We start from the raw sequence: 25,638 nt of genomic DNA, 5'->3' as shown, positions 1-25,638 counted from the left end.
GCTTGCAACATCAAAGAATATATAGGGTTCTCATTCCTCGCACTTTATTACCTGTGCAGTGTTACGGTATTAGTATTACGTGCAGTGCATGTCTTGACAAAAGAACAGCTGTGCTTTGTCCAGTACAAAGTCATTGTGAACAGACTTTTTTGCAGTTGTATAGAAAGAGCACCGTTTTATTCTAAGGTGTGTTAATGGGGGATCGATCAAATTTAGTTGTGGAACTATACGACTTTTCAGAGACTATGTAGTTGTCCTAAATAAATGTACAGTTTGAGATCATCATAGTATGAAATATTCTACTGTGCTAGAATTCGATGATGCAAGTCTGATCCATTCATTGTGCAAAATTACCTATCACTGTGTCACAGTCTTGTGTATATCCTTTTCCCCATCAGGTCCGGATTGTTCTTCCATTGTATACGTTGATGTACTCTAATGCATTCTAAGGAAATATCAGTGTGACTTTGACTGCATGTGAAAGTACCACCCTTTCCAGAGGCTGCCAAACCTGGTGTCTAATTTTCTTTGTTTGAGGACCACGTCACTCTCTCCAGTGCGTGCCTTCCTTGATTCCTTTTCTGCAAATATCAAAGACCTTATCCTCAGAATATCTCCTTGGCAGGTTTTGCCCTTTTGTAGCCCTCATCATGTAGCAATACCCACTTGTTAGAAGTCCCTACTTCTTACTTTGTTAACAAGGTATTGCACAATGTAGTTCTTAAGTTGTATGGAGGCCTGCCTCATGAATGAAGCCCATCCAGGCTTCACCGAGTGCAGGTATTGTGCTAATGATTGGCTAAAGTTAGCTACAAGGTAGGCATGTCTGCTGTATGCAAACCATGTAGCCCCTTGAGGTGATGTGCAAAAACACCTTGATGCAAATAATTCAAGAGTCTATTTCTGGGTAGGTTTGAGTCTGACTTTCTTAGAATCATTGCACCTAATTCCAGGGTGTGGAAGTGCACCTCGGTCTCTGGTCAGCCAGAAGTGAATATTTCCAGGGACTGCTTACAGAATAGGAACGGTGAATAACCCCGTCTCACTCTGCACCACACTAAGCTGTCATGTTCTGTGACCTGGTAGTGCACTTCTCCTTTCTGTAATCAAGGTGCACTCTCGGTATTCTTGTGTGAAATTAGGTAAAGCGGTCCAAGGTTTTTCTGTTGCAGCTATTTGTTGACATGTTTGTTTGGCAAGGCAGTGGTATTAGCGGTGCCCAATCTTCCCATCCCTTCAAAGGAGCTTCTAAAATATATCCTTTGATAAAAAGTCACCCAGAAACCTACCTGAATCACAAATCAATTTTCAAACTTACAACCACGCAGCTCATGACCTTTCAGCAGCATGCTCAGTTTCCTAACTTCAGTGCTGTGGGTGTTGGAAACCTAAAAACATGGGCAGAAGGTAAGAACTTGCAGACTTGTGCCGGCGTGGAACCTTGTAACCCTTGAGGCTGCAGGCAGGATGGTGGAATTGGATGTGTTGATGTGTTTGTTCATGGTCCTCGTTATAGCCACTGTTTCTCTTTCTCTCTTTCCAGTGAGCGACAGCTGTTTTAGGAACCTTGCTGAGGATCGCAGTGGCATCAATCTCAAGGACCTAGTTCAAGATCCGTCTTTGTAAGTATTTTACTTCCGTGATTAGAGCTATATAAATTTGCAGCATGATCTCACGTGGCGAGAAGTGCGGAGTCGCTGGTGATTAATTTCAGTGCAATTAGGCGCAATCTCCAGAAGTGGAGGTGCGCTGTCACTGCGCATGTTCTTTACTGAATCAATAAAAAGTGGCCAGGACCATGCTGTCTGTGCCAGGCTGCCATGAGCAGACTTGGATCGGGATAGGTTTGGCATCAATGGCTCTGTATTTGAGAATCAGCAATGTTGATGTAAGTGCTGATTCCAGCATCACAAGTGCGTGAGTGGTGCTTTGGGTGGTGTGGTCAGTGCTTTATACCATGTTTTTCTTGCTCTTCCATCTACGTTCTCCTGATTAGGGAAGGCAGTGCTAAGGCAATTTCAGGCGTGCAGCTTTCAGATCATGTACTGACGGCTATAATGCCTTTTATCAGGGTAGTTTTGCAGGAATACATGAATGCTCTATTGCCTTTCAACCACCGATCTTATCGCTAATGATGGTGGAGGGTGATTAGGTTCTTGTTCCCTCAATCAGAAACAGTGTAGTTCATGTTTGATGTTGTTGATGTCTGATAATGCTGATTTGATTAATAGATCTTGTGTGGTACCAATGTATATAGGCAAGCTTCTGGTCACCTCTGCTCAGCTTATCCCATTCCACTATATTTGTGGGAATTGTACTGTCCGTACTTGTTTGTTGTGTTAAAAAGAAAGGTCTGTACCTTGTCATAAAGCATTAACCATATTGTAGGTCCTGCCCCGATCGCTTCTGAGTTAAAACTTCACCTTTGTCATGTTTTCATTGAAAATCTGACTTTCTTGTGGCCTTTACCAATCCTCTGTGCACACATGCATCCCTTTGGTGGTTTTTGTTGTACAGTGGTGTTTACCACAACCCTATTCTAGGCTCTAGTGCTGAACTTTATCAGCTTTCAATAATGAAGTCACCCAAATCACATGAGTATGCTGCGAAGGCTGTATAAGAATCCAATGACTCCATGGATCAGCGGAGGATTGTTTGGAGGTCATGAAGCACCTTTCAATTGTCCCTTGTGTTATGTATATCAAACCCTCTGTCCCCTGGTGCTTCATCCAACCTTCAAGTTACCCCGATGTCCATTCCCCCTTATACAGGGAGTGCAGATTTATTAGGCAAGTTGTATTTTTGAGGATTAATTTTATTATTGAACAACAACCATGTTCTCAATGAACCCAAAAAACTCATTAATATCAAAGCTGAATATTTTTGGAAGTAGTTTTTAGTTTGTTTTTAGTTTTAGCTATGTTAGGGGGATATCTGTGTGTGCATGTGACTATTACTGTGCATAATTATTAGGCAACTCAACAAAAAAATATATATACCCATTTCAATTATTTAATATTACCAGTGAAACCAATATAACATCTCAACATTCACAAATATACATTTCTCACATTCAAAAACAAAACAAAAAAAAATCAGTGACCAATATAGCCACCTTTCTTTGCAAGGACACTCAAAAGCCTGCCATCCATGGATTCTGTCAGTGTTTTGATCTGTTCACCATCAACATTGCGCGCAGCAGCAACCACAGCCTCCCAGACACTGTTCAGAGAGGTGTACTGTTTTCCCTCCTTGTAAATCTCACATTTGATGATGGACCACAGGTTCTCAATGGGGTTCAGATCAGGTGAACAAGGAGGCCATGTCATTGGATTTCCTTCTTTTATACCCTTTCTTGCCAGCCACGCTGTGGAGTACTTGGACGCGTGTGATGGAGCATTGTCCTGCATGAAAATCATGTTTTTGTTGAAGGATGCAGACTTCTTCCTGTACCACTGCTTGAAGAAGGTGTCTTCCAGGAACTGGCAGTAGGACTGGGAGTTGAGCTTGACTCCATCCTCAACCCGAAAAGGCCCCACAAGCTCATCTTTGATGATACCAGCCCAAACCAGTACTCCACCTCCACCTTGCTGGCGTCTGAGTCGGACTGGAGCTCTCTGCCCTTTACCAATCCAGCCACGGGCCCATCCATCTGGCCCATCAAGACTCACTCTCATTTCATCAGTCCATAAAACCTTAGAAAAATCAGTCTTGAGATATTTCTTGGCCCAGTCTTGACGTTTCAGCTTGTGTGTCTTGTTCAGTGGTGGTCGTCTTTCAGCCTTTCTTACCTTGGCCATGTCTCTGAGTATTGCACACCTTGTGCTTTTGGGCACTCCAGTGATGTTGCAGCTCTGAAATATGGCCAAACTGGTGGCAAGTGGCACCGTGGCAGCTGCACGCTTGACTTTTCTCAGTTCATGGCCAGTTATTTTGCGCCTTGGTTTTTCCACACCCTTCTTGCGACCCTGTTGACTATTTTGAATGAAACGCTTGATTGTTCGATGATCACGCTTCAGAAGCTTTGCAATTTTAAGAGTGCTGCATCCCTCTGCAAGATATCTCACTATTTTTGACTTTTCTGAGCCTGTCAAGTCCTTCTTTTGACCCATTTTGCCAAAGGAAAGGAAGTTGCCTAATAATTATGCACACCTGATATAGGGTGTTGATGTCATTAGACCACACCCCTTCTCATTACAGAGATGCACATAACCTAATATGCTTAATTGGTAGTAGGCTTTCGAGCCTATACAGCTTGGAGTAAGACAACATGCATAAAGAGGATGATGTGGTCAAAATACTAATTTGCCTAATAATTCTGCACTCCCTGTATATGTTACTGCATGGACTCATTATTTTCTAAAAATGACCACTGTGTACTTTGCAACAGCGAAAACACTGCAGAACCCACATGGCGTCGATCTAATTATAACATTTCGATTATTTATTCAATAGATTTTTCAGAGTAATTTTTTCATATTAACATATTAATGTAGTCAGTGATGTCAGCTTAATGCCTGATGCAAATGTATTCATTACCCGTTTGACGTTGGTGTTTTTCTGATTTGCTGTGAAGTATGGAAGGTTGGTTTGACTTTCATACAAACGCTTGAGGTTACACCCCTTGGTGTAACCCGAATGCCAGGTGTACATTCTGTAGATATTACAGATCAGAAACAATCGATTGTTCTCTAAACCGCACTGAGTTTGTGGGATTTTGATGTGCAGTGTTTTTAACTCCCAGTCAACGTTCCCATCATATGCTGGTTTTGTGAAGTGCGGTTGTGTGTGATTATCCTATTTTCCTTTTTTTTCCATTAAGAAATGCCGCCGTATCACAACAGACAAATATACACACAGTAATCCCATAATTCATAAGAAACAATTAATAAATTACATGATCAAACCAGTACTGCATTGTTCACGCAGCCTATGCCGCAACTACAAGATTGTTCAGAAAGAGAGAAACAGGAGAGTTAAGCCCTCCCCATCCAACCAGCAGTGCAAAATTAATTCCACCCGGATGTCCCCTTGATATAATCTGACTAGACGAATAACCCTACATCGAAAGGAATGAGAACCACCCTATCTCCCTAAACTCTACCTTGATAATTCTTCATCCAGTCGGTAACTGGAGTCCATATCCTGAGTCCCTGGCACTTTTTCCTCCATCCCTTGAGTTCTTATAAAGAAACCTCCATATGATAAATTGCTAACAGCCTTGCTCTCCAAGCTATAAACGTGGGAGGATCCAGGCTTAGCCTTTGGGAGGTAATGCACATCCAAGTGACTGCCATGGCCACAAATAGTAGATCTGCCTTGCATCTCAGACATCACTCTGCTCCAGACAGTCAATCACACCCAAAATCATCAATGCCGGGGTGATTTGAAGTTGGACTCCTATAATTCTCCTAAAAAACTCCTAATTTCGTGCACAAATCCGTTCAGTTTGGGGCATTAAAAAAACCATATGGTGATAATCCGCCATGGGGACCCCACATCTATTACATTTACCCCCAAAACCATCACCCCATTTTACCACCTTTGCTGGAGTATGATAAAGATAAAAAATGGTCATAAAATGCTGCCTTTTTATACTTGCAGTTAAAAGAACCCTGCTACCCAGTACCAAGGACTCCTTAATATAAGGCCCCTCTATCCCAAGCCGAGTCCCCCATTAAGTCATTTGTAACTCAAGATCATCCGGAAACTCCAGCAGCAATAGCTCATAAATTATGTCGATCCTAGCGTTTCGTTCGATGCCTTCAACCAGTGGTATTCTGAGTAACTGCCTTTGAATCCCTCATATTCCTACAAAGAAAATTCAGAAGCTGCACAAATTTGAAAAATTCCATCCTGGGCAGACCAAAACACTCCTGTAGTTCTGTAAAAGAACACAATTGCCCATTGATGTAGATATCCTCCAGGGATGTCATCCACTTCCGTGCCCATTTAACATCTACATAATCTTGAAACACAGCTCGTAGAAAAGAAGAGGCCATCATGGATGTATACACATTTAATTTAGGGATACCGAGTAACAGCTTAACCTGATGCCACACCCCAAGTGCAGCTTTTACAGCATAAAATCAGTTTTTTTAATAACAGCTAGGTGCTAGACTCTTGCCTAAATAACCTTTGGCATGATTCCGCAAACCAATTCCCAGATAGTTGGGGTTTCAGCAAAACTGATCTTACTTGGTTCATCAGAAATCAGAATACCAATATGTTGCAGGGTACTTGCCCAAAAATGCAAAGTAAAATTAGGGACCGTCCATCCCCCCCAGAGCTGTGGCAAGATCATCCACTTGGCTGCTCTCCAGGGCCTATGATATCCCCAAAAGAACCTACTACAAATACTTTCCAGCCTGGACAGCCATCCTTTATTAATTTCTAATGGGATTGTCTTAAAAATGTATAAGACCTTAGGTAAAATGGCCACTTTTCAGGACATTGCCCCTCCCAAAGAGTGACAAATTGAAATAGTCTATTCTTTCTAAATCCCGCTTAATATTACCTAATGTTGCTACCATATTCAGCTCAATGATCTTATCTAAAACTGTTGTAAGTTTCACACTAAGATGCACTTCCTCTTAAACCACCCGCAGGTCCTCAAAGCCAACCCCCTCTGTGCACAATAGCTGTTTTTTAGTTTCATTAAGCTTATAGCCAGAATATAACCCAAACTGGCGAGCTAGAGTCTCAATCTCGGAAAGAGCAGTAGAAATTAATCAGTGGTAAAAACTGCAATATCGTTCGCGTATACCAGGACCCTATACTCAGTCTGATGAACAATAACTGCTTAATACAGGTATTCCCCTTTAACTTCTAGAAAAAGGGGTCAATATTTAAAGCAAATAACGGGGAACACGGACAACCTTGTCTGATGCCCTTTGAAATGCAAAAGCTATCTGGTTCTTGTCCCACCATCCTAATCCTGGCTCTGGGGGTCTTATACAAAGCTCTGATGGCTTGGATAAACTTATTTCCAAAGCCTTTCCATTGTAGCACAGCCCATAAAAACTGCCATGATACATGATCAAACGCATTCTCTGCGTTGAATAAAGCAAGACCCAATGGCGATCCTGTGCCTTGAAGAATATAGAAGAGTGTAATGGCTCTGCGAACATGATGTGTTGTACTTCTACCCGAGATAAAACCATGTTGGCAAGAAGATACAAAAGAGGCTATAACTTCCCCTAACCGATTGGTCAATACCTTTACCTAGATTTGGCCATCGCAATTAATTTGGGAAATTGGCCTATATGATCCTGATAGTACTGCTGGTTTTCCTTTTTTCCTAAACACTACAATACTGTTTATTTCCTGTGACTCTGGAATCTTCCCTGCTTCAGCCTATTAAAAAAAGTCAATAACATATCCTGTTGAACGTCAAGGAAAAAAGCCTATAGAACTCAGCAGGAATATTATCAGGCCCAGGGGCTTTTCCTGGCACTAAGAGGCACATTGCTTTGTAGATCTCTTCGACTGTAATTGGAGCGGTTAACATGGTCTCTTCTTCCTTATCAACCTTGAATGTGGATAGCCCTTGAAATAATTTTGCACACCTAACCTCCGGGGAAGCGGACTCTCGTGTGCATAATGCAGCATCAAATTACCTAAAGATCCTCAGAGTATCTGTAGGGGATTTAAATAATTTCCCAGCCTGATCCTTTATAGCCAATATCCGATTTACAATTTCTTTCTGTCTAATTTGCTTTTCCCGGAGCTGCCCTGTAGTTCCCCTAGTTCGTAACATTGACGTTTGCATATGTGAAATTTTACTGCAGGCCCAGAGCCAAAATGCCTAATATTTTTAGACTTTAGTATTGCTATCTCCTGCTGTAACCCATGAGCGTCCTGCCCACTAAATATTCCTTGCTAGTTCACCTTTTGCCAATGTCATCCTATCAAACAATCTGCAAATCTTGTCTTGCCCTTTGTTGATTCAAATAAAAGGTAAGGGTCTCCCCCCCCCCCCCCCAACCCTGGCTTTAAAGGAATCCTAGACCAAGATTAGAGAAGCAGAACCTCTATTGGTTCCTAGAAATTTTGTAATCCATTTGGACATGTGATTCCTATATGTTTAGTCTAATAGAAAATTGCTATCAAAAGTCCAAGACTTCTTACTCCTCACCCCGCCTTCAGTTGGAATTTCCAGTACTAAAGGGTTATGATCCGACATATCTCTTGGCAGACTCTCAATCTGTGCCTGACCTGCGAGGGTGGTGGAGACGAAGAAATAGTCTAACCGCGCTAGTTTATTTTGTGGGAATGCATAAAAGATAAAACCCGGACCTGGAACCATATGTTTAGACCAAATGTCAACCAGGGCATGACCGTCCACCAACTTTTGTAAAGCCTTATAAACACCCGGTTTCCTCCCGGAATACAATTGATTCCCCCTTGCAAGCCTTTATATACATCTAAATGTGTATTTAAATGCCCAAACAATACAAGGGACTGAGACCAAAGGGCCAGCTCTATATTCAAAAGATCAAACACCTGCTTCATAGGTATTGGAACCATATATTGAACAGATAATGAAATGAGCACCTCTCGGCAATGAACTAATGACCCAGTTTATCCTCCTTCTCCTGTTTACAAGAGCAAACAGTTTTATTTGCTAATAACGCCACCCCCCCTTGATGTTAGCCCTTGGCGAGCAAATGCAGGAGTGTGGAATTCCTATAGCCCGATGCCCAAGACATATTGTTTGGGGGTCAAGGACAACAAGTTTTCATGTTTTTGTCCTTGGGACAAGTAGGCCCAACCTCCTGCAGCACAAACCCTTCGGCTGCCAGTTAACAGGGAAGGGAACTGCTTGCAGTTGAGGTATTATCAATGTCCATATGTCATTACTGTTCAAACTTGTATTTATGGTTCATTAATTCAAAATGTTTATTATTAGGGTGAGCACTATAAATAAACTTTGTAAGGTCACACTGCACTACTGACAGTGGTTCCATAAAAAAAAAAAAAATTGTGTGTACAGACATTTGAAAAGTTTAACAATATGAGGCTACCTCATATTGTATAATGCTCCCAGAATGCTTTCTGACTAGATGCAAAAGCTTGCAGAAGCTTGTAAGCAAGACTGATTCTTTACTTTCAAAATACAATGTTAGGAAAAATAATGCAAGTAGGAAAAACAAGTTTTGCTAAATTACTGTGAAATTTGAGGTACCGTTTCTTTGAAGCATGATTTAGTAAACTGTTGATGCATGCTGGTGTTTCCCAAAAACTTTTCATAATGGAAAATCCGTGTAACCATTTTCAGCAAGAATATGGGAAACATGAAAATAAACAAGCACTGGCAAACCAAACCTATTTGACATTGATAGTCAGTCTTTTGGTTTTGTTAGTGCGTGTCTTGTTTTGAAATGGCTTTTGTAACACTTTATTGGTGTGGAAGCTGCCAGGCCCTCAACATTAGGTCAAACATTCACAAAAAGAAAAAAAAAACGTTTTGGTCTCAAAAAGCACATATTGGCACAATTGTTCCTGGCACTGAACAAAACTACTTTGTGTGCCAATATGCTCCTGGTGGAAGAGTAGAATGCTATCACTCACAGTAAAGCCAGCCTATAGATGAATAGAGAGAGAAATATAATTTTAATTGAAACAAAATGTCTTGGTTAACACCACACCTAATTGGGGGCCCAATTCTTAGAGAAAGTCACAAAAGTGCATCCGTCGTGTATGTCTTTGCATTAGTGGTTTCATGAATTCATAAGAATTTACAAAGGTGGACCAGGAAATGCTACTCCTAGAAAATTTGTGAACTGCATTGTAGCCAGAGCAAATATGCATGTGTAGATTTGCTAATGCAAAAATCTGTTGAGTGTTTACAAGTTCACATTCCCTCCAACCACTTTTTCCCAATCCTGTAAAACTTCTACTTCTGCCCTTGTCAGGAGTAAATATACAACCTTTCTCAGTATGGGAAAAGATTAGATAGGTAGTGAAGAGCTACTGAAAATCCTAGCTAGTGCTAGAGATAGTGAAGAACTAGTGAAAATCCTTAAAACATGCATTTTAGTAGGTTTATACAGATTCAAAGGCATTCCAGCACTTTTACAATTGCTTAGTGATTCCTCCAGTCCCAGTATGTAGATCTGTGGAAAGGTGGCAAAATAAGGAAATTGCTATAGTAGGGCTTGAAATTGCCATTATTCAAACCCTACTATACTATTAGCCCTGGCATAATCGGATAAATTATCAGAGCTCTTACATAATGAGATTGCTGATGTATTTGTTGCTGCACTACATGGCACCAAAGGGACAAGTAGATACTTTTATAGGACAAGCAGATTTATGAAACAGCCTGTCCCATGGACAAGTAGATATTTTAGTAAATTCCATACCCTTGAGATGCTATTAGAGATAGACTCAAATCTCCCAGGAAGAAGCGTTTATCCTATGGAATATGTGTCTCTTGTAGATAGACTAAATCTGTCTTCATAAATCTTAAGCCGTGGGGAACCTTAGCTCACTTGTTCCTATCATTAAGACCTCAAATATTGATGCCATTGACACCGGCTGCCACTAAAGCTATTGCTGATGACCCTTTCGGCCCTTAATGGCGCATGTCCACCCTTGCCTGTTACACAATTTGTTACAAAAAACCTCACACTTTCCCCAATTTCTTACTCTCCCCCATTCCCTCTCCCAAACACTCCACCCACCCTCATTATCTTTGCATCCACCCTACACCCCACCCTTATTCTGGCACCTCAGGAAAACAATAGGATCAAATAGGGCCTGTGATGGAGTGCTGCCCCTCCCTGTGTATGCCCAACCTTACTACTTTGACCCACTTCTTTCTCACAACAATCCCCAGTCAAAGTGTAAACAAAGCAACAGAGAGAGGAAGAACAAGAGAAATTAAAAAGAAAAGAAACCCCCCGAACGATCAGAAGTACCTCATACTTAATTCCCCAGCAACCTTTAGTGTGTGAGTGTAAAAAGACTGATTTCAATGAGATTCTAGTCTGAGCCTAGGCTATGGAGAAACTCTTGTGTCTGACAATAATTGGGCGTTACAAAAAACATGCATACCTCCCTGCTTAGGATCAGGATGAGCCAAATCTGAAACAGCCTGACGGAGCAAAAAAATCCCCACATAAATTAATAATGCTCTAAGTTTGGCCCCTTCATGGGATGCCTCTGTGTTGGATCAAAGGGAAATCTATGAGCTAGCTGTATTTTCTGATCCCAAATCCAGCTATCCAACTCTGGAAACACGCCACAATATATTTGCGGGCATCTTCTCCCTCTTAACCTTCTGGAACACCAAACACACTTAAATTATTATGTCTTAGTCTGTTCTCAAAATTTTCAGGTTTACATTGGGTGTCCACCATTTGGACTTCCAGGGACCCTATTGTCTTTTTCTGAGTCATTGCCCTGATTTCCAGTGCCAAAGTCCTATCTTCGGCTTCTCCCATTCTAGTTGTGAACTTGGAGCATGTTTTAGCTACCCTTCTAATTGCCCCTTGTAGCTTCCGACTTGCTGATTGGGTCTTATGATTTTCGGCATAAGTCTTATCACGGAGTGCCATTATGCTGTGGTTTATCACTCCTAATGACAGTCTCTTAATCTTCTGGTGCGATGCCCCCTACTCCCTGGCCACCCCCTTCCAAGCCTGGTGAGTTACAATAGTCCCATAAAAGCTCTTTTGTATCAGATTAGGATTTTCCTCTTCTTAACTGTAGAGACACTATCACTAGGAGCCTTTGGAATACAAAGCCCCCTGACCCTCATCTTATAACTGCTTGTATCGCTTAACGCACTTGACGTGCTGACCCTCTCATGACTTGCCACCGACCAGTCCGATAATGAGAAAAGCTTGTCTTCAGATACGCTTTCAAGACGTGATTTAGGGAGAATAGTAGCAGGGCGATGCTGAGACCTATATTGACAGAACTTATTGCCCCTCCTCGGTGGGCCCCATTTCCAAATGCAGCTGTATACTCTCCCTCTGACAAGTGGGGCCCCACAACCGGCACCCCTCCCGAGTTACTGTATTATGCTTTGTACAGTGAAGAGGAGGTCTGATTCCGCTCCTGCAATTCCTGTAGTACCAGCAGGCGTCAATTGTACCCCTAGCTGTGGGGCTCCTGTGCCAGTCCTGGGGCAATTTGCAGCAATGAGCACAGTTTGGACCTCCAACTGAGGGACTCTCGTCCTGTCTTCAGGGCCATTGTGCTCTCCTCGTTGACTCCCTCGAGTGAGCAAATTGGGTAAGTTGGCAAGGGGACCGAGCCATTCGTAGTATTTGAATCAGTTTTAGGGGCATCGGATTGCGTGGGGTTCTTAAATATCTTCACCCACTATCCTGCTGTGCCCGCCGCTGCAGAAATCGTTGCACTCTTATCTGGGCTTCTCTCCTCTCCTGCATTCTTTCCCCCTCCAGCTAAGTCAGCTTTCCTGGCCAAGGCACCCAGACGTGTTGCACTGCTGCCATGGCTCTTTAGCCCCCTCATGGGTTTTGGTGGAGCGATTGCCAAACTGTGCGCCCTCTGACGTAAGTAAGTCGATCCGGACGCCCAGCAGGTTGAGTGGAGACTGAGTTGTCTCCAAGCCCTGTCTGGCGCCAGGAGGTCCCCCGAGACCAGAGACCAGACTGTCGCTGAAGCTCCGACACAGCAAAATGATGATCTTATACCCTGTCAGCTTGCTGGGGAGTAACCAGGAGGCATAGCTAGCTGTCCTCACTCGGCGGCCATCTTGCTCTCCCGTCCTATTTCCTGCCAGTACAGGAATACGTTCACCCTAATCTCATAGTCTTTAAAAAATATGTGTCTGCTTTACTTGCTCCTACCCCTAACATTGTTTACACACAGCATGGCAGACAAGCAGATGCCAATCTAAGCAGAGATCAGAACTCAGTTTGGGTTTCTCTAGTCAACGCTTATATATGTTGGAATTGTGTGATGGGGGCTGATTTTTCTCATCATGGCTGAGTGCTGGTCTTCCCTTGACAGCTCGCTTCTGCCATTCCCTAATTCATTCTCCCTTGGCATCTCCCTAGTGTTGAGTTGTGCTGCCAGATACAGCGCACTCGTTTCACAGAGATTGGTGTATAAGTCAGTGTGACTTCTCTCTTCTTGTGGTACTCATAAATTTCAGGAGAAAGCCATGATATGGTATGTAGGTATGCTACACGAGGGAAGTCACCGCAAAATCTTTGAGAATTGGTCCCAAACAAAGTGTGCATTCATGTGTTTACTTTGGTGCCACATTTTGTTGTGAAACCTACCTAATTACCCAGGCAAAGAGCACCATGTTATATTCTGTCCAATACACCACTTAACTTGTTAGGTGTACCTGCAACTGCTGCTCTGTAAAATAGGGCATCATAAGTGAATGATCAAAATATTCCTTAATTCTTCTACACTAGGCACTTGGCCCAGACTGGAAAATGTGAAAGTTTGAAATCTATGCACCATAGCATTCATTCTAGGGTTTTGACTCATTTCTAACTTCAAGCAGTTGTAGATTTCAGTCTGTAGATCACTTCCTCTACATGTCCTCCTCTGGATTTTCAGAAGTGCAGACAATCCATAATAGTAAGTGCTCATGAAAGGTGCGCTGGACACTGACATTTGTGTGACCACAGAAAAACGTATTTTCTCTGTGGAGAAGTCCCTACATCCAACTGACCAGATACGTGGCATACTTGCTTGTTTTACTCCGTGTAGCCATGCATATGATAGCAACAAAAATAAGAAGGATAACGACCATAGAAGGAGAAACTGGAAATTAGGGTTTAACCCTTTTGCTTGTAGGCCTGTGCACCCAAGGGCTGAGAAATGTTTTGCCTATTTGTGGTAGTTTGAGCTTACGCCACCATAAATTTTTTCCACATAAGCTATCCATGCCAAATTTGCATCCTTTTTTTCCAACATCCTGAGGATTCTAAAGGTACCCTTGGTTTCTGGATTTCCCTGGAGGGGACTGAGAAAGTAGCCAAAATACAGCTAAATTTGGGGGTTTTAGGGACAAATGGGGAAAAAAGTGCTGCAGACAAAAGCGTCTGGTCTTATCCTTGCAAATGTCATCAACGATGGAGTTGCGGTGCTCAATCACCATCTTCCCAGCTTTCAGGGACAGGCGCACTTGAATCAGAAAACCAAATTTTTCAACACAGCTTTGTCATTTTACTGGGAGATTGTCAGTTTTCCTATTTATTATGTTTTCAACCTCTGTCCAGTTAGTGGTAGAAATAGGTGTGAATCCAATAGTGGATCCCGGGAAGGTATACATTTCTGAAAAGTAGACATAATTCTGAATTTAGTAGGGGTCATTTGTGTAGATCCTTTAAGGTTTTCCTTTTGAAAGTAACAGTTAAAATATAAAAATATTGAATTTGAGTTAAAAAAAAAAAAAAAAAAAAAAAAAAAAAAAAACAGACATTTGTTTCTACGTTTTCATCTGTAACTTAGATTTTTGGAAAGCATTTTACTGTTATGCCTGCTGGACCCTTCTGGTTGTGTGGATATGTAGAGCTTGTAGGTTCACCAAGAACTTGAGGTACCCAGAGCCAATAACTGAGCTGCACCTTGCAATGTTTTTTCATTGTGTACTGGGTATACATAATTCATTTAGTAAAATATAAATAGGAAAAACAGTTTTCAATTAAACCTATGTTTTACTGAAATAGGCACAAGATATGGAGTTTGGAAGCCGTGGTTATTTGCACATGTCTGATTTTGTGGGTACCCATACTAGCATGTGAATTAAAGGGTATTTCTCAAAATTACTTCTTTCTTTACACACTTTCTTACAATTGGAAGGGGCAAACGCAGAGAAAGACAATTAGTAATAACACTTGTTCTACTATTCTGTGTTCTCGTAAGTCTACCGATAAAAATGGCACCTCACTTGTACAGGTAGGCCTAGTGCCTGCGACAGGAAATGGTCCCAAAATGCAACGTGGGTATATCAAATTTTTCCACCCAAAACTAACCCTTTTTTTCAATGTGCCTAGCTGTGGATTTTGTGCTCTAGCTCAGCCAGCAAATAGGAAAACCTAGCAAACCTGTACATTTTTTAAAACTAGACACCCAGGGGAATCCAGGATGGGATGACATGTGGGGCTTTCACCAGGTTCTGTTACCCAGAATCCCCTGCAAACCTCAAAATGTGTCTAAAAAGATGTGGAATCTGAGGGGAGCCACAAATATCCTACCACCCAGTGTTGCCCCAGGTCTCGCGATAAAAATGCTACCTCACTTGTTTGGGTGAGCCAAGTGCTCGCGACAGGGAAGGGGCCAAAACATATTGTGGAGACATTAAATTATAGCCCTCATTATGACATAGGTGGTAAATGCCGCCTACCGCCACGGCGGCGGCCGCCAAAAGACCGTCGCCGTGGCTACCAGCCGACCGCCATATTATGACCTACAGTCATGGCAGCAGACGGTGCTGCTGCCAGCAGCAGTGCCACGCCAGTAGACCGCTGCCGACCGTATCATGATCCATGATACAGCCTGGCGGTGTTCTACTGGCGGACGCTGCTGCTGACAGCAGCGCTGTGTTCCGTCTCCTGCCGGACGACCCCCTGCAAGCCGGTATGTTCGTTGCTCCGACAGGGGAGGGGGGTGGGAGGTGTTGTGTGTGTCATGTGTGTATGTATCTGTGTGCGTGCATGCGGGTGTGGAGCTTGTGTGCATGAATGGATGTGAGTGTGCGTGTATGTTTGTGTGAATGCATGTGTGCTTGTATGTATGTCAGTGTGTGTGGATGTGTGGGTGAATGTGGGTATGTGTGTGTGTACGTGTGTGCATGTCTGTGCATGTAGGTGTGTGTATGTCAGGGGTTAGAAAGGGGAGGGTGGGGGAGGACTACCGCCATGGTTTTCGTGGCGATAAAAAAGCCACGAAAACCATTGCGGTGGGCGGGGTCATATTCCTGTGGGCGGCCTAGTGACGCCGTGGCGGTCAGTGTGGTACATTGGCAGTTTGGCTTTTGCCAAACCGCCAATGTCATAATATGTCGGTATGTATCATCTGCCTGTTGGCGGTACTACCGCCACTATAACACTGACCGCCGGGGTCATAATGAGCTCCTATGTGTCACAAAATGACCTGTTTTGCAAGGGGGGCACCTGCGGTTTTGTTCCGGGCTCGGCCGCCATCTAGGGAAATCTTCCAACCCAGAAATTTCTGATAACTAAACACCTGTGTCCAGGGAGGTGTTGCTTGCATGGATCTCCCAATGTTTTCTTACCCAGAATCCTTAGCAAACCTCACATTTAGCTAAAAAATCACATTCTCCTCACATTTCTGTGTGGGATCACCGTACCAGCACAAAATTCCTACCACCCAGTGTTTCCCTCAGACTCCTGATAAAAAACATACCTCCCTTGTGTAGGTGGCCAGGAAAGGCACAAAAACATATAGAAATTGAGGGGCAACAAAAGTGGTTCCAAAAGGGTAGATTTTTCTCTTCATACATTTTGTGACTGACTCTCCTTTGGGCACCCACACAAGTGGAGAAGATTTTTTATCGGTACAGTTAGGGCAATGGTAGGTGATAGGAATTTTGTGGCCACATGCAGATTCCAGAAATTTCCAACAGAAAAATGTAGGGAAAATGTGTGATTTCAGGAAATGTTAGAGGTTTGCAAGGCAGTGTGGGTTAGAAAATGGTGTGGGGTGCATGTGAAGCACACAACCCTGGACTCTCCCCCAGATGATAATTTCTCAGAAGTGTCTGGGTATGGTAGGTTTTTCCAGGTGGCAGCATACCAAAGTCCAAAAAAGTGCAGCTGCTCACCATAGCAAGACGGACGATATTGGGAGTTAGTCAAGCTCTCTTGGCCTATATGTAAAATCAAATATCCTCTTGCTTGCCATTGGGATGAGGTGCTTCAGTCCTCCTGGGGGTGGAGGCAGAATGACTGTTAGCCCCGTCAGTTGGGGTGTAGGGCATATCCATGCCCATGGTGGGGGGGTAGCCCCCACCCTTCTAGTTTTTGTTTTAATTCCCTGGCATCTAGTGGGCTGTTGCCCCCCACCTCCACCCCGGGGAGTGGATAGTGGGCTTTCTACCCCCTTTACGGGGCCGATCAGCGGTAGTAATGCCCACCCCCAATGTTGATTGGGTAAGGAGTGTCAGGGGCAGCTGGTTTTGGTTTAACAGGGGCTCAGCACCAATTAGTAAGTGCTGCTGGGTTATTGTTACCATAGTTTACTAGAGTGGACAGGGTACACTGCCTAAAATGCTAACGTTCACAAAAGTGGATTGTGATTGGTCCTTAATGCCATCTCCTGGATCCCAAGGGACTTTTAAAGCTGGTGTGTTACCTGCGGTTCCTTCTTTATTGAAAATCCTAGTTAATTAAACTGTCCACATATTTTAACTTTTTGGAATTAAAAGTCTACACAGAGCCCCCAAGAGAGTCCTTTTAATATTTATAAACTCTTCCCCTTTGGCGTTTATAATATATTCACGCTTTTAACAATGCAGGACGATTTACTGACAATTTTCCCAAACGAAATTAGCCAGAATTATTTAGTGACAATTAGGTCTGTAATGAGTAATGTGAAAATTACTAAATAAAAAAGAGCTTCTGGTGGCAAAGCTTGATGGCTTCTCCAGAGGAATGAATTTTATATTTTAGAAAAAAAGCTGTGTTCGGAAGTCAGTGGCTTGTTATTTTCCTGCTGCCCCTTGCCCTTGTCACAGATTTTATTGAGGGTTGGCTGAAAATTCTAAGATTGCAATAAAAGAAAAAACATCTTTCCCTACTGTCAAGAGCTGCCTAAATCCATGTTTAGTAACTGCTGATGAGAAAACCATGGCGGTTTATAGGCACACTCTCAATCTTTTCTGCTGTTCTGAATTTCATTTAATTTATTTTGGGGGGGGGGGGGGAATTTGTATTAGTCTTGGGAATATTCATTTGTCCTGTCTTAAATCCTCAAACACTCAGGCCCTTATTACAAGTTATGACCGTGGCGTTTTGGCCACGGTCGGACCGCTAGCACTGCCACTTTTCGGCCGCCAGACAGCCTGGCAGTCCCAATCCACCAGGGCAGCGCTGCCCTGGGGATTATGACCCCTCTCTCCGCCTGCGTATACATGGCGGTTTCACCGCCATGTAAATCTGGCAGAGACAGGGTCCCGGGGGCTCCAAGGGGGCACCTGCACTGCCAGACCCGTTTCGCTAATCAGTGCCTGCTTTGGAGACAGTGATTTGTGCGACAGGTGCTGGTGCACTGGCCGCACAACAGCAGTGCTGCCAGCCGTCTTACGAGCTAGCGTCAATGTTGTGCGGTTCCCGCTGGGCCAGCGGGCGGAAACTGTTTTTCAGCGGGAAACTCATAATAGGGCCAGCAGGAAGGAGGCCGCTCTGGCGTTCTCCTGAACGCGAGAGTTTGGCAGGCGGCCTTTTCCACCCGCCAAACTTGTATTGAGGCACTCAGCCACCCACCCACCAGCAATATCTTCATATTTTTTGAGGCATCGATGCTATTATCCGAAAACAACCTACAAAGTAGTTGCAGCCTGCTTTTGTGGGATTTTTGGGGGAATTGAAGAGTTTATTCATGTTGCACATAAGGCCAAAGCAAGGAAGTCTTCACTGTATTACTTCATAAGTCATGGACGTAGACACAGATTATAAACAGGTCAACATCCCTATTTAGCTCTGGGAAAAGGGACCGCAAAGAAACGTCAAGTTCAGTGACTCCTCTTAGTATATTATCTCTAGTGGGATATAGCAGCGTTCTTAAGCAATGGTTAGCAGTTGTTTTCCATTATTATAGCCTGATGCTGAGTGCTATACCGGTTGTTAAAGGTCCTTAATCCGAGTTATAGGCCCGAGCCGCAGGTGAGGGCTTATATTGAGGAAGAAGACCCCTAACAACCAGTGTAGCCTGAAGCAGAAGGTCTTTAAAGTAATTAAAACATTCCTTCCACTAAGAGTAAAATGTTCTAAATTGAAAACGGAGAAACATAAGGGCAAACATTGGAATGTTAAGGCTCCTGGCTTATACCAGCCATTGTGAGCCCGGAGCTACTCCATTGTCTTAAGCATAGATGTCTATATTCTAATAACAATTTTATGCTGATCAGGACTGTCTGGGGTGCCAAGTAACATCTTCATTGGCTAGAGTATGTCAGAGTGCACAAGTTTCTCCTGGAAACCTGCATCCTGTTAAGTACGTATGCATGTCCTCCTTCTCCACATTTATCCCTAGATGACTATCTGACCTTTGCAGCACTCACCCCTGTCACTCACAAACGTTTAGGGACACCTTTCACCTTCGTTCTGCCATCATAGGGACTCATAAAATCGTAGTGGATGATGAACTAACTCTTGGATCACCCTCTTATAGGTTTACCTTCCACTCTCATCAAACAACAGTAATTGTCACCACACTGGGTCTTTCAATGCCCAGGCTCTTCTACACGCCAGGGGTTTGAGTTTTTATCTTAAATTGCCATCTGTTTGTCTCCTTGAAAATGTAAAGTTATGTCCAAAATGTAAAGTTATGTCCAGTTACTCTGTTGGCAGAGTACAAGTACTAATTAACAATGAAAATAAAATGTTGGCGCTAAAATCATACATTGAATGTATGTACATTCAGTTGTAAAATGTTCATTAATGATTTGGCAATGTACAATGTAAGACCTTCGTACCACTGAGTGTGAAAATGTTCCTTTTTGAAAGTTTTAGTGCTGAATCATTTGAAGACAGAGAAACTATAAATGTTGATAGAACAATATGGGAAGCACTTCTAATTGACCCCTTTTCCCTTTAAGTTGGTTTTGGGATTCCCTCTGTAAGGATATCCAGGTCTGGATTTACACAGCTTTCCATGTGCCACAAGCACTTTTTGCATTAGAATTTCAAGCCATGTGATTTATGTTAAATTGTCATCATTGGGTTGCTGCAGGGATATCTATTCTGTAAGCTCTGTGACCTGAATGTGCAGAAGCTAAGATGCTGGGACATTATGCTTAAGGCTTAAATTCATGCAAGGAATAAGGCTCCTATAAAGCAGAAAGAAGACCTGAGTCAGCCTTTTTAATTGTCTGATTCAGGGTTTCTTCTGTTTAAGCAGTTCACCAACGCTTGGATGACTTGAAGCCTTAAATAAATTATGGCAATAGTATTGTTAAACTTGCTTATACTGTATGTTTGTAGTGCCTCAAAGAACAGACATTTTAACAGAGCTGCCATTTGTGGGCAAAAGGCTTATGTTGGCATATGACAGGAAACCCACCACCTTGCCAGTGAAGTGTGTAATGAAGCACTTTATACTGACTGGCTCAGATAGAAAGGGATCTACCCTGAATTCAGTGGATATGTTTGTTTTATAGCCATGTATATTTTTTTATCATTCCGTTTTATTAGCTATTGTTTGTATACTTCAGATATCTGGATTTATACACAATCGGTATGGGAACAAATAAACCATTTCCCAACATTTTATGCCCACAACAGGGTTTGTGATTGTGGTGGTAGTCTTCATTTCAGCTGAGAGAGCAGGCAGTTGCCTACTCTTTCCCCCTTCTCCTTAATTTTAGGGTTTCAGTCTGAGGACCAGGAGGGTTCACTACAGGACTCTTATGTGGACCCAGCAGTTAGTCATCTAGTCCACACTATTTTGATTTTCTGATGGTCGCTGCCTGAATGACAGCTTTTTTTTTTTTTTTAATTTAGCGTTTTTATTGTAAGCATGTGGTGGGCACATTTGGGTGGCAGTCTTCTTTTCTTTCTGTTTTGTGGCACAGATGTGAAATAAATGATGTAAACAAAAGAAATATAACCAGTGCACCAGCATACCAAGGCAAGAACTATTGGCTTTCCCAATGCTTCTTTACATTGTAAGTCATATTAGAAAATGACAGTTACTTTGCTAGGTTTCTACAAAACCACTTACTGAATGCTGAGATTGCATACTTGGTGTTTTCCAATGTACCAACATACAGAATGTGTCTTCTCCATCATGTATACCATTCTCTCTTCTTAGCAGTTACTGTACTGAATTCTTGAGTATTATTTAAAGTTAGCAGGTGATAGACTCATTCACAATCAATTTTTCTTTTTCAGTTTATTTCTTTTGCAACTATGTGTCATCAAGGGATCTGTCCAGGTCATGGCGTAGATTATCATTTTTTAGGTAAAGAATATTTCAGCCCATTACTCACCTCCTGACAGCAGCCAGGCTTGCTTTGGCTTAGTTTTGGGAACACCCCATAGCACCGCCATTCATGTTTTTTGGGAGTAAATATGATCCCTTTACGTACGCCCTTGAGCGCTTAACTGTGATTAGACAAGACAAAATAGATACATTTTTGACCGGTTGGCAGCCCTTTAAGAATATGTGCATCTTTATCTCCCCCTCCCTTCCTTGCTTTTCTTTTTCCCCCACCCCCTAGGTCATTCGCCCTGGTAAATGTCTTAGACCTCGGGCCGATTAAACATATATTCCTCCTCCTCTCCCTACCCGATCAGTGTCTGATCATCTAATCCACATAAGAAGGACCCACATCCCAAAAAAAAAAAAAAACATTCTAATCTATATACTTCCACGGATATCCGCCTGATCGCTCCTTTCCTGGTGCTATCCTTCCTCAAGTACTGGAACCTCTACCTCATATCATAACCATCTAGGCACATAAACCATACTATTGAATCCTACGCGACAATCCACATCAGACAGGGAATAATTGGACTACTCACGCACCAGCCTTGACATTCTGGCTCCAAGGCTTCCCGCCCCTTCATTTATTTATCTCTCCCAACCTCCCTTTCCCCCTTTTAGTTTATATGATATCCCTCTCCCCCTCCCTCCCCATGACCAACCTTTTTCTTCGTTCTCTATTTTCTCTTTCAATCCCTCCCCTAATTATTTATCCATAACCCTTCAACCTATTATTCAGAATATTTGATAGATTGCATATGTCTATATATCTACTATGAAATTATCTGTTGTAAAGAAATGCTTTGAAGGTATATTTCTTTATACTCTGTACCACCCTATATTCTTTAATGAACAATTTAAAACTTAAAAAAAAAAAAGAATATGTGCTTCAGGCTGTAACAAGTTGACCTCACACTCAGACCATTCGTCCTCTGCCTCTACAGAGTAACTATGTGTAAAATAAGCGTGTGAGTCGCATCATAGCAAAATGTAACCCTCACATTGTTAAATGTATGATGACTGTGTACTTCGTTTTCCTCTTTTATATCTTTTCTTTATAAAACTAAATAAAAGTTGCTCAAATGATTATACTGGGTTTTGACAACCTTGAACGAGGGTGTTCAGAACTGAGCTGCGTAAGTAAAATATGTATTAGCACGCAATATTTATTGAGCATATTTCCAGCCTGAGCTCGTGTGGCATTGGGGCCTCAAAAGATTGTTTGGGCAAGATGCAGTTCAAAATCATCAATATTAGTTCAGAACAAAGCTCTATACATATTTTGTGATTCAATTTAGACTGTAAACAAAAGAATCTTAGTAGAATGTAATCAAATCGTTTCCTTCAATCAATCAAAGAGTTGGATTTCTTTGGAATATACTTATTTTGTCACTAGCCATTACTGTACTGAAGAAAATGAAGTCCCCGGGGATATGTACCATTCAACTTACTTAGGCTTGCTGTTGGTCAGACACCATTCCAGCAGTGTGGCCCATGCATACATTTTAGTTTTATAAACATCAAGGAGTTTCACTCCCGAAAGAACTAAGAAGCTTCATGTTGGTGTGTATATTAAATGGTGTGTGCATAGAAAACCCTTCACCTTTATAGTATCTGAATCTGTGTGGGGTATGTTAAGAAGATCAGCTTGACACAGCACTGTGTTGCACCTAAAGCAAGTTGTCATGCTTTCCAATGAGTCACTGCGCACATTATCATGAATTTGAATAAATAACTACAACATATTTGAGCAGGCCTCGGTAGTGGATAGTTGTCTCAGTTGGTCCAGAGAATGCCTCAATGGATTTCCTAGGTACCCTTCTAATACCTGAACTAGCCACATACAAAACCCCTTTTTTAATACTTTATAATGTTATTGGAATACCCTGGTCTCACCAAATGGCGCTGACCTCCACAGGGAGTTGGCACCAGGAGTAATCACTTTTTGACAGTAAAGCTATTGACTGCCCTTCTGTTTCTATGTGTCAAGCCATAGACTTGCCAACCATCGGAGAAGGGCAAGGCTGACTGTATGGACTCTGCTTTCATGCCGGATTACAGGAAAATGGCGTAAGGTCTTGGTGGTTCAGCTAGGCAAACTGCACCAAGCTGTGCTTACCATCAGACAGGCAGAATGTTGCCTGTACTGGGAAATCAACCAATGGAAAGAGTCTTCTCTCCCTTATCTATTTTCATCCTCCTTTACCTCCTGATCACAGCTGTTTGCAATTGGTCATGGCTGCCATGTCGACTATAATCATATATAATATAGTCATTATTTTATATGGCTGTCGACCAACGATGCCACGTTGTAACTCTGTTCGTGCAGTTGAAAAACATCTGAAAGTTGGAACAGAATCGGAACCAAATGAGACAAGCGTCTTGCTCCACTGACATGTGTGCCTCTTTTCATCAAGCGTGTGCGTTAAGCAGGTGGAGGACACAGCAGTACCCCTCCAGTTCCTTTCTTACAACGAACATTGTCCTATCCTATTTGCTGCTCTTTGACTGTTCATTTCACCAGTGTTCCCAAGTAACAATGTTGCATTATAAACATGTGAATGATAAAAATGACATGGATGGCTCATTTTATAACAAAAAGTGATTAATAGTGATTTTCTTTGTGGCATCTGGTATGGGACCACTAACTCCAAAGTGTATCGTAGTTGCAGCCCAGGGTATTCGCATGAAAGATGCCTTGGCCGCCTGGAGTTAGGTGCAGAGGGAGGACCGATCTATGTAGAAAGCAACCTGGGCTAAATATAGTTTGTATGTGTCTGTGTTCCAGCAGGTTGCTATGGCAAAAAAAGAAGTTCTTCAAGTCAGCAAAGGACAAAGATCTGTCTAAGCAGCTCCCATTTGCAGTACTGGCCAGTGGTCCTTGCGTGTATTTTACACGCAGTCTTCGCGGCGCATCCAACAAACGAAACATTTTTAGTACTGATGTTGCACAAAAGTTTGTAGGGACAAATATATTTACTGCTGAGCCACCAGTAGTGAACAGTTTGTACAACATCTGCTGTTGGTGCGTATTTTCTAGAGTTACCACCACAAGCATATTGCACGTGGAGGGGAGAGAGGTGCAGCTGTCATATGCACAATGCATGTATCACCCAGAATCTCACAGCAAGAAACCATCATTCTCCCAGTTCAGTTAGTAGTATAGACAAAACCAACTGTATAACGGGGTTCCAGAAAGCTCACCAAGTAGTAATGTCACAATTCAGTACCATTACACCTTGGCTGTCAACAAAAGAGGCTTGTGAGTGGGCTGTTTGATATGTTTGATACCATTTTGTGCAAACTCCTTACCAAACAAATTAAGTGACATTGTCTAACTGGTTGCTGGGAAAGGGTCTGCATCTGCTCTACATTCCTCGCAACTGTCTTCTGGTCACAGTTCTGGATCACTTGGTACCTTACTGATCTTGTATGAGGACACCATCAGAACATTAGTCCCGGTGACAGTATTTTCATCATGCCCGTCATTATCTGTGATGTGAGTGTATCTCATGGTAGTGTACGGAAATACTGCATTGTATCAAGGTGCTTTTTTCACACACAAAAGCAATTAATGTTCCCCTTTCTTCCACAAAGTAGCTCTGAATGTATTTTTAGAGTAAGTTATTGTGCGCTTGGTGTACACATGCACAGATAGGTCAAGCAGTGAAGCCCCTTTCTCCACAATGTATCCAAACTTATTATTCAGGATCTTCTGTAGCCACTTATAAAAATAATAAATGACTTTCCCAAGAATCAACTGTAATGTGTCAACTAATATGATGTCAGGTGTTTCTTACATTATATTGAACATGTATCAACAGTGATTTTCCTTTCATATCAGCCAGTGGGGCTGTGCCACCCTGTATGTTTTATCACGTTTTTGCACAATATTGTGTTGGAATTTAAGGCCCTTTTCCAACAACCAGTTGGACAGTGTCACTCAATTTGTTTTGTCAGGAGTTTGCACAGGATGGTATCAAACCTTTATTAAACAAGCCTGCTCAGAAGCCGCCTTTTCTTGTCAGCCAAACTTAAATGGACCAGTATTGTGACATTATTACTTGGTTAGAACTCACATCCCTTCCAACTAATAATCCACTTTCTCGCAGGAGGCATTCAATTTTAGGGCATTTCATATATGCAGGGATATTGCACTCTGGTGGACAATGTGTATTGTAGCCATAACATTAATAGAAGTAGGGCAGCCATGTGACTGTTGTCAAAAATTGTTTAAGGTCCTCCAACTAGATATGGAGGCAGAATCGGTACTTCTGCCTAATCCAAATTTACACTGTTGATCTGAGGATTGGTTATTTTCCAAAGTGAATTGTGAAAGTTGGGTGAAAACACTCTTTCAGCCAGTGTTCCCAGGAATGGGCCATTAGAAACTGGGATGTAGTTTGCTGGATTGGATGGGTCACAAATTGTCTTTTGAGGTTTAACGTAAGAGGTCTTCAGCTCCGATCA

The 25,638-nt window shown here is 42.4% G+C and overlaps 1 protein-coding gene across 14 annotated transcripts in view; it reads left to right on the top strand.

Moving 5' to 3' along the window:
- The window catches only part of GPHN (gephyrin), a 1,323,901-nt gene that overhangs the window by 325,243 nt on the left and 973,020 nt on the right, over positions 1 to 25,638 (top strand). For all 14 annotated transcript variants that reach the window (XM_069208894.1, XM_069208895.1, XM_069208892.1 and 11 more), the window contains exon 2: positions 1,544 to 1,622. In XM_069208894.1, coding sequence (XP_069064995.1) covers positions 1,544 to 1,622 — 79 coding nt within the window. The remainder of the gene's footprint in view (positions 1 to 1,543; positions 1,623 to 25,638) is intronic.

The sequence above is a fragment of the Pleurodeles waltl genome, chromosome 9 (assembly GCF_031143425.1).
Source record: "Pleurodeles waltl isolate 20211129_DDA chromosome 9, aPleWal1.hap1.20221129, whole genome shotgun sequence".
Taxonomy (NCBI): domain Eukaryota; kingdom Metazoa; phylum Chordata; class Amphibia; order Caudata; family Salamandridae; genus Pleurodeles; species Pleurodeles waltl.
The sequence above is the reverse complement of the archived record's forward strand: the minus strand, read 5'-3'. Positions and strand labels throughout refer to the sequence as shown.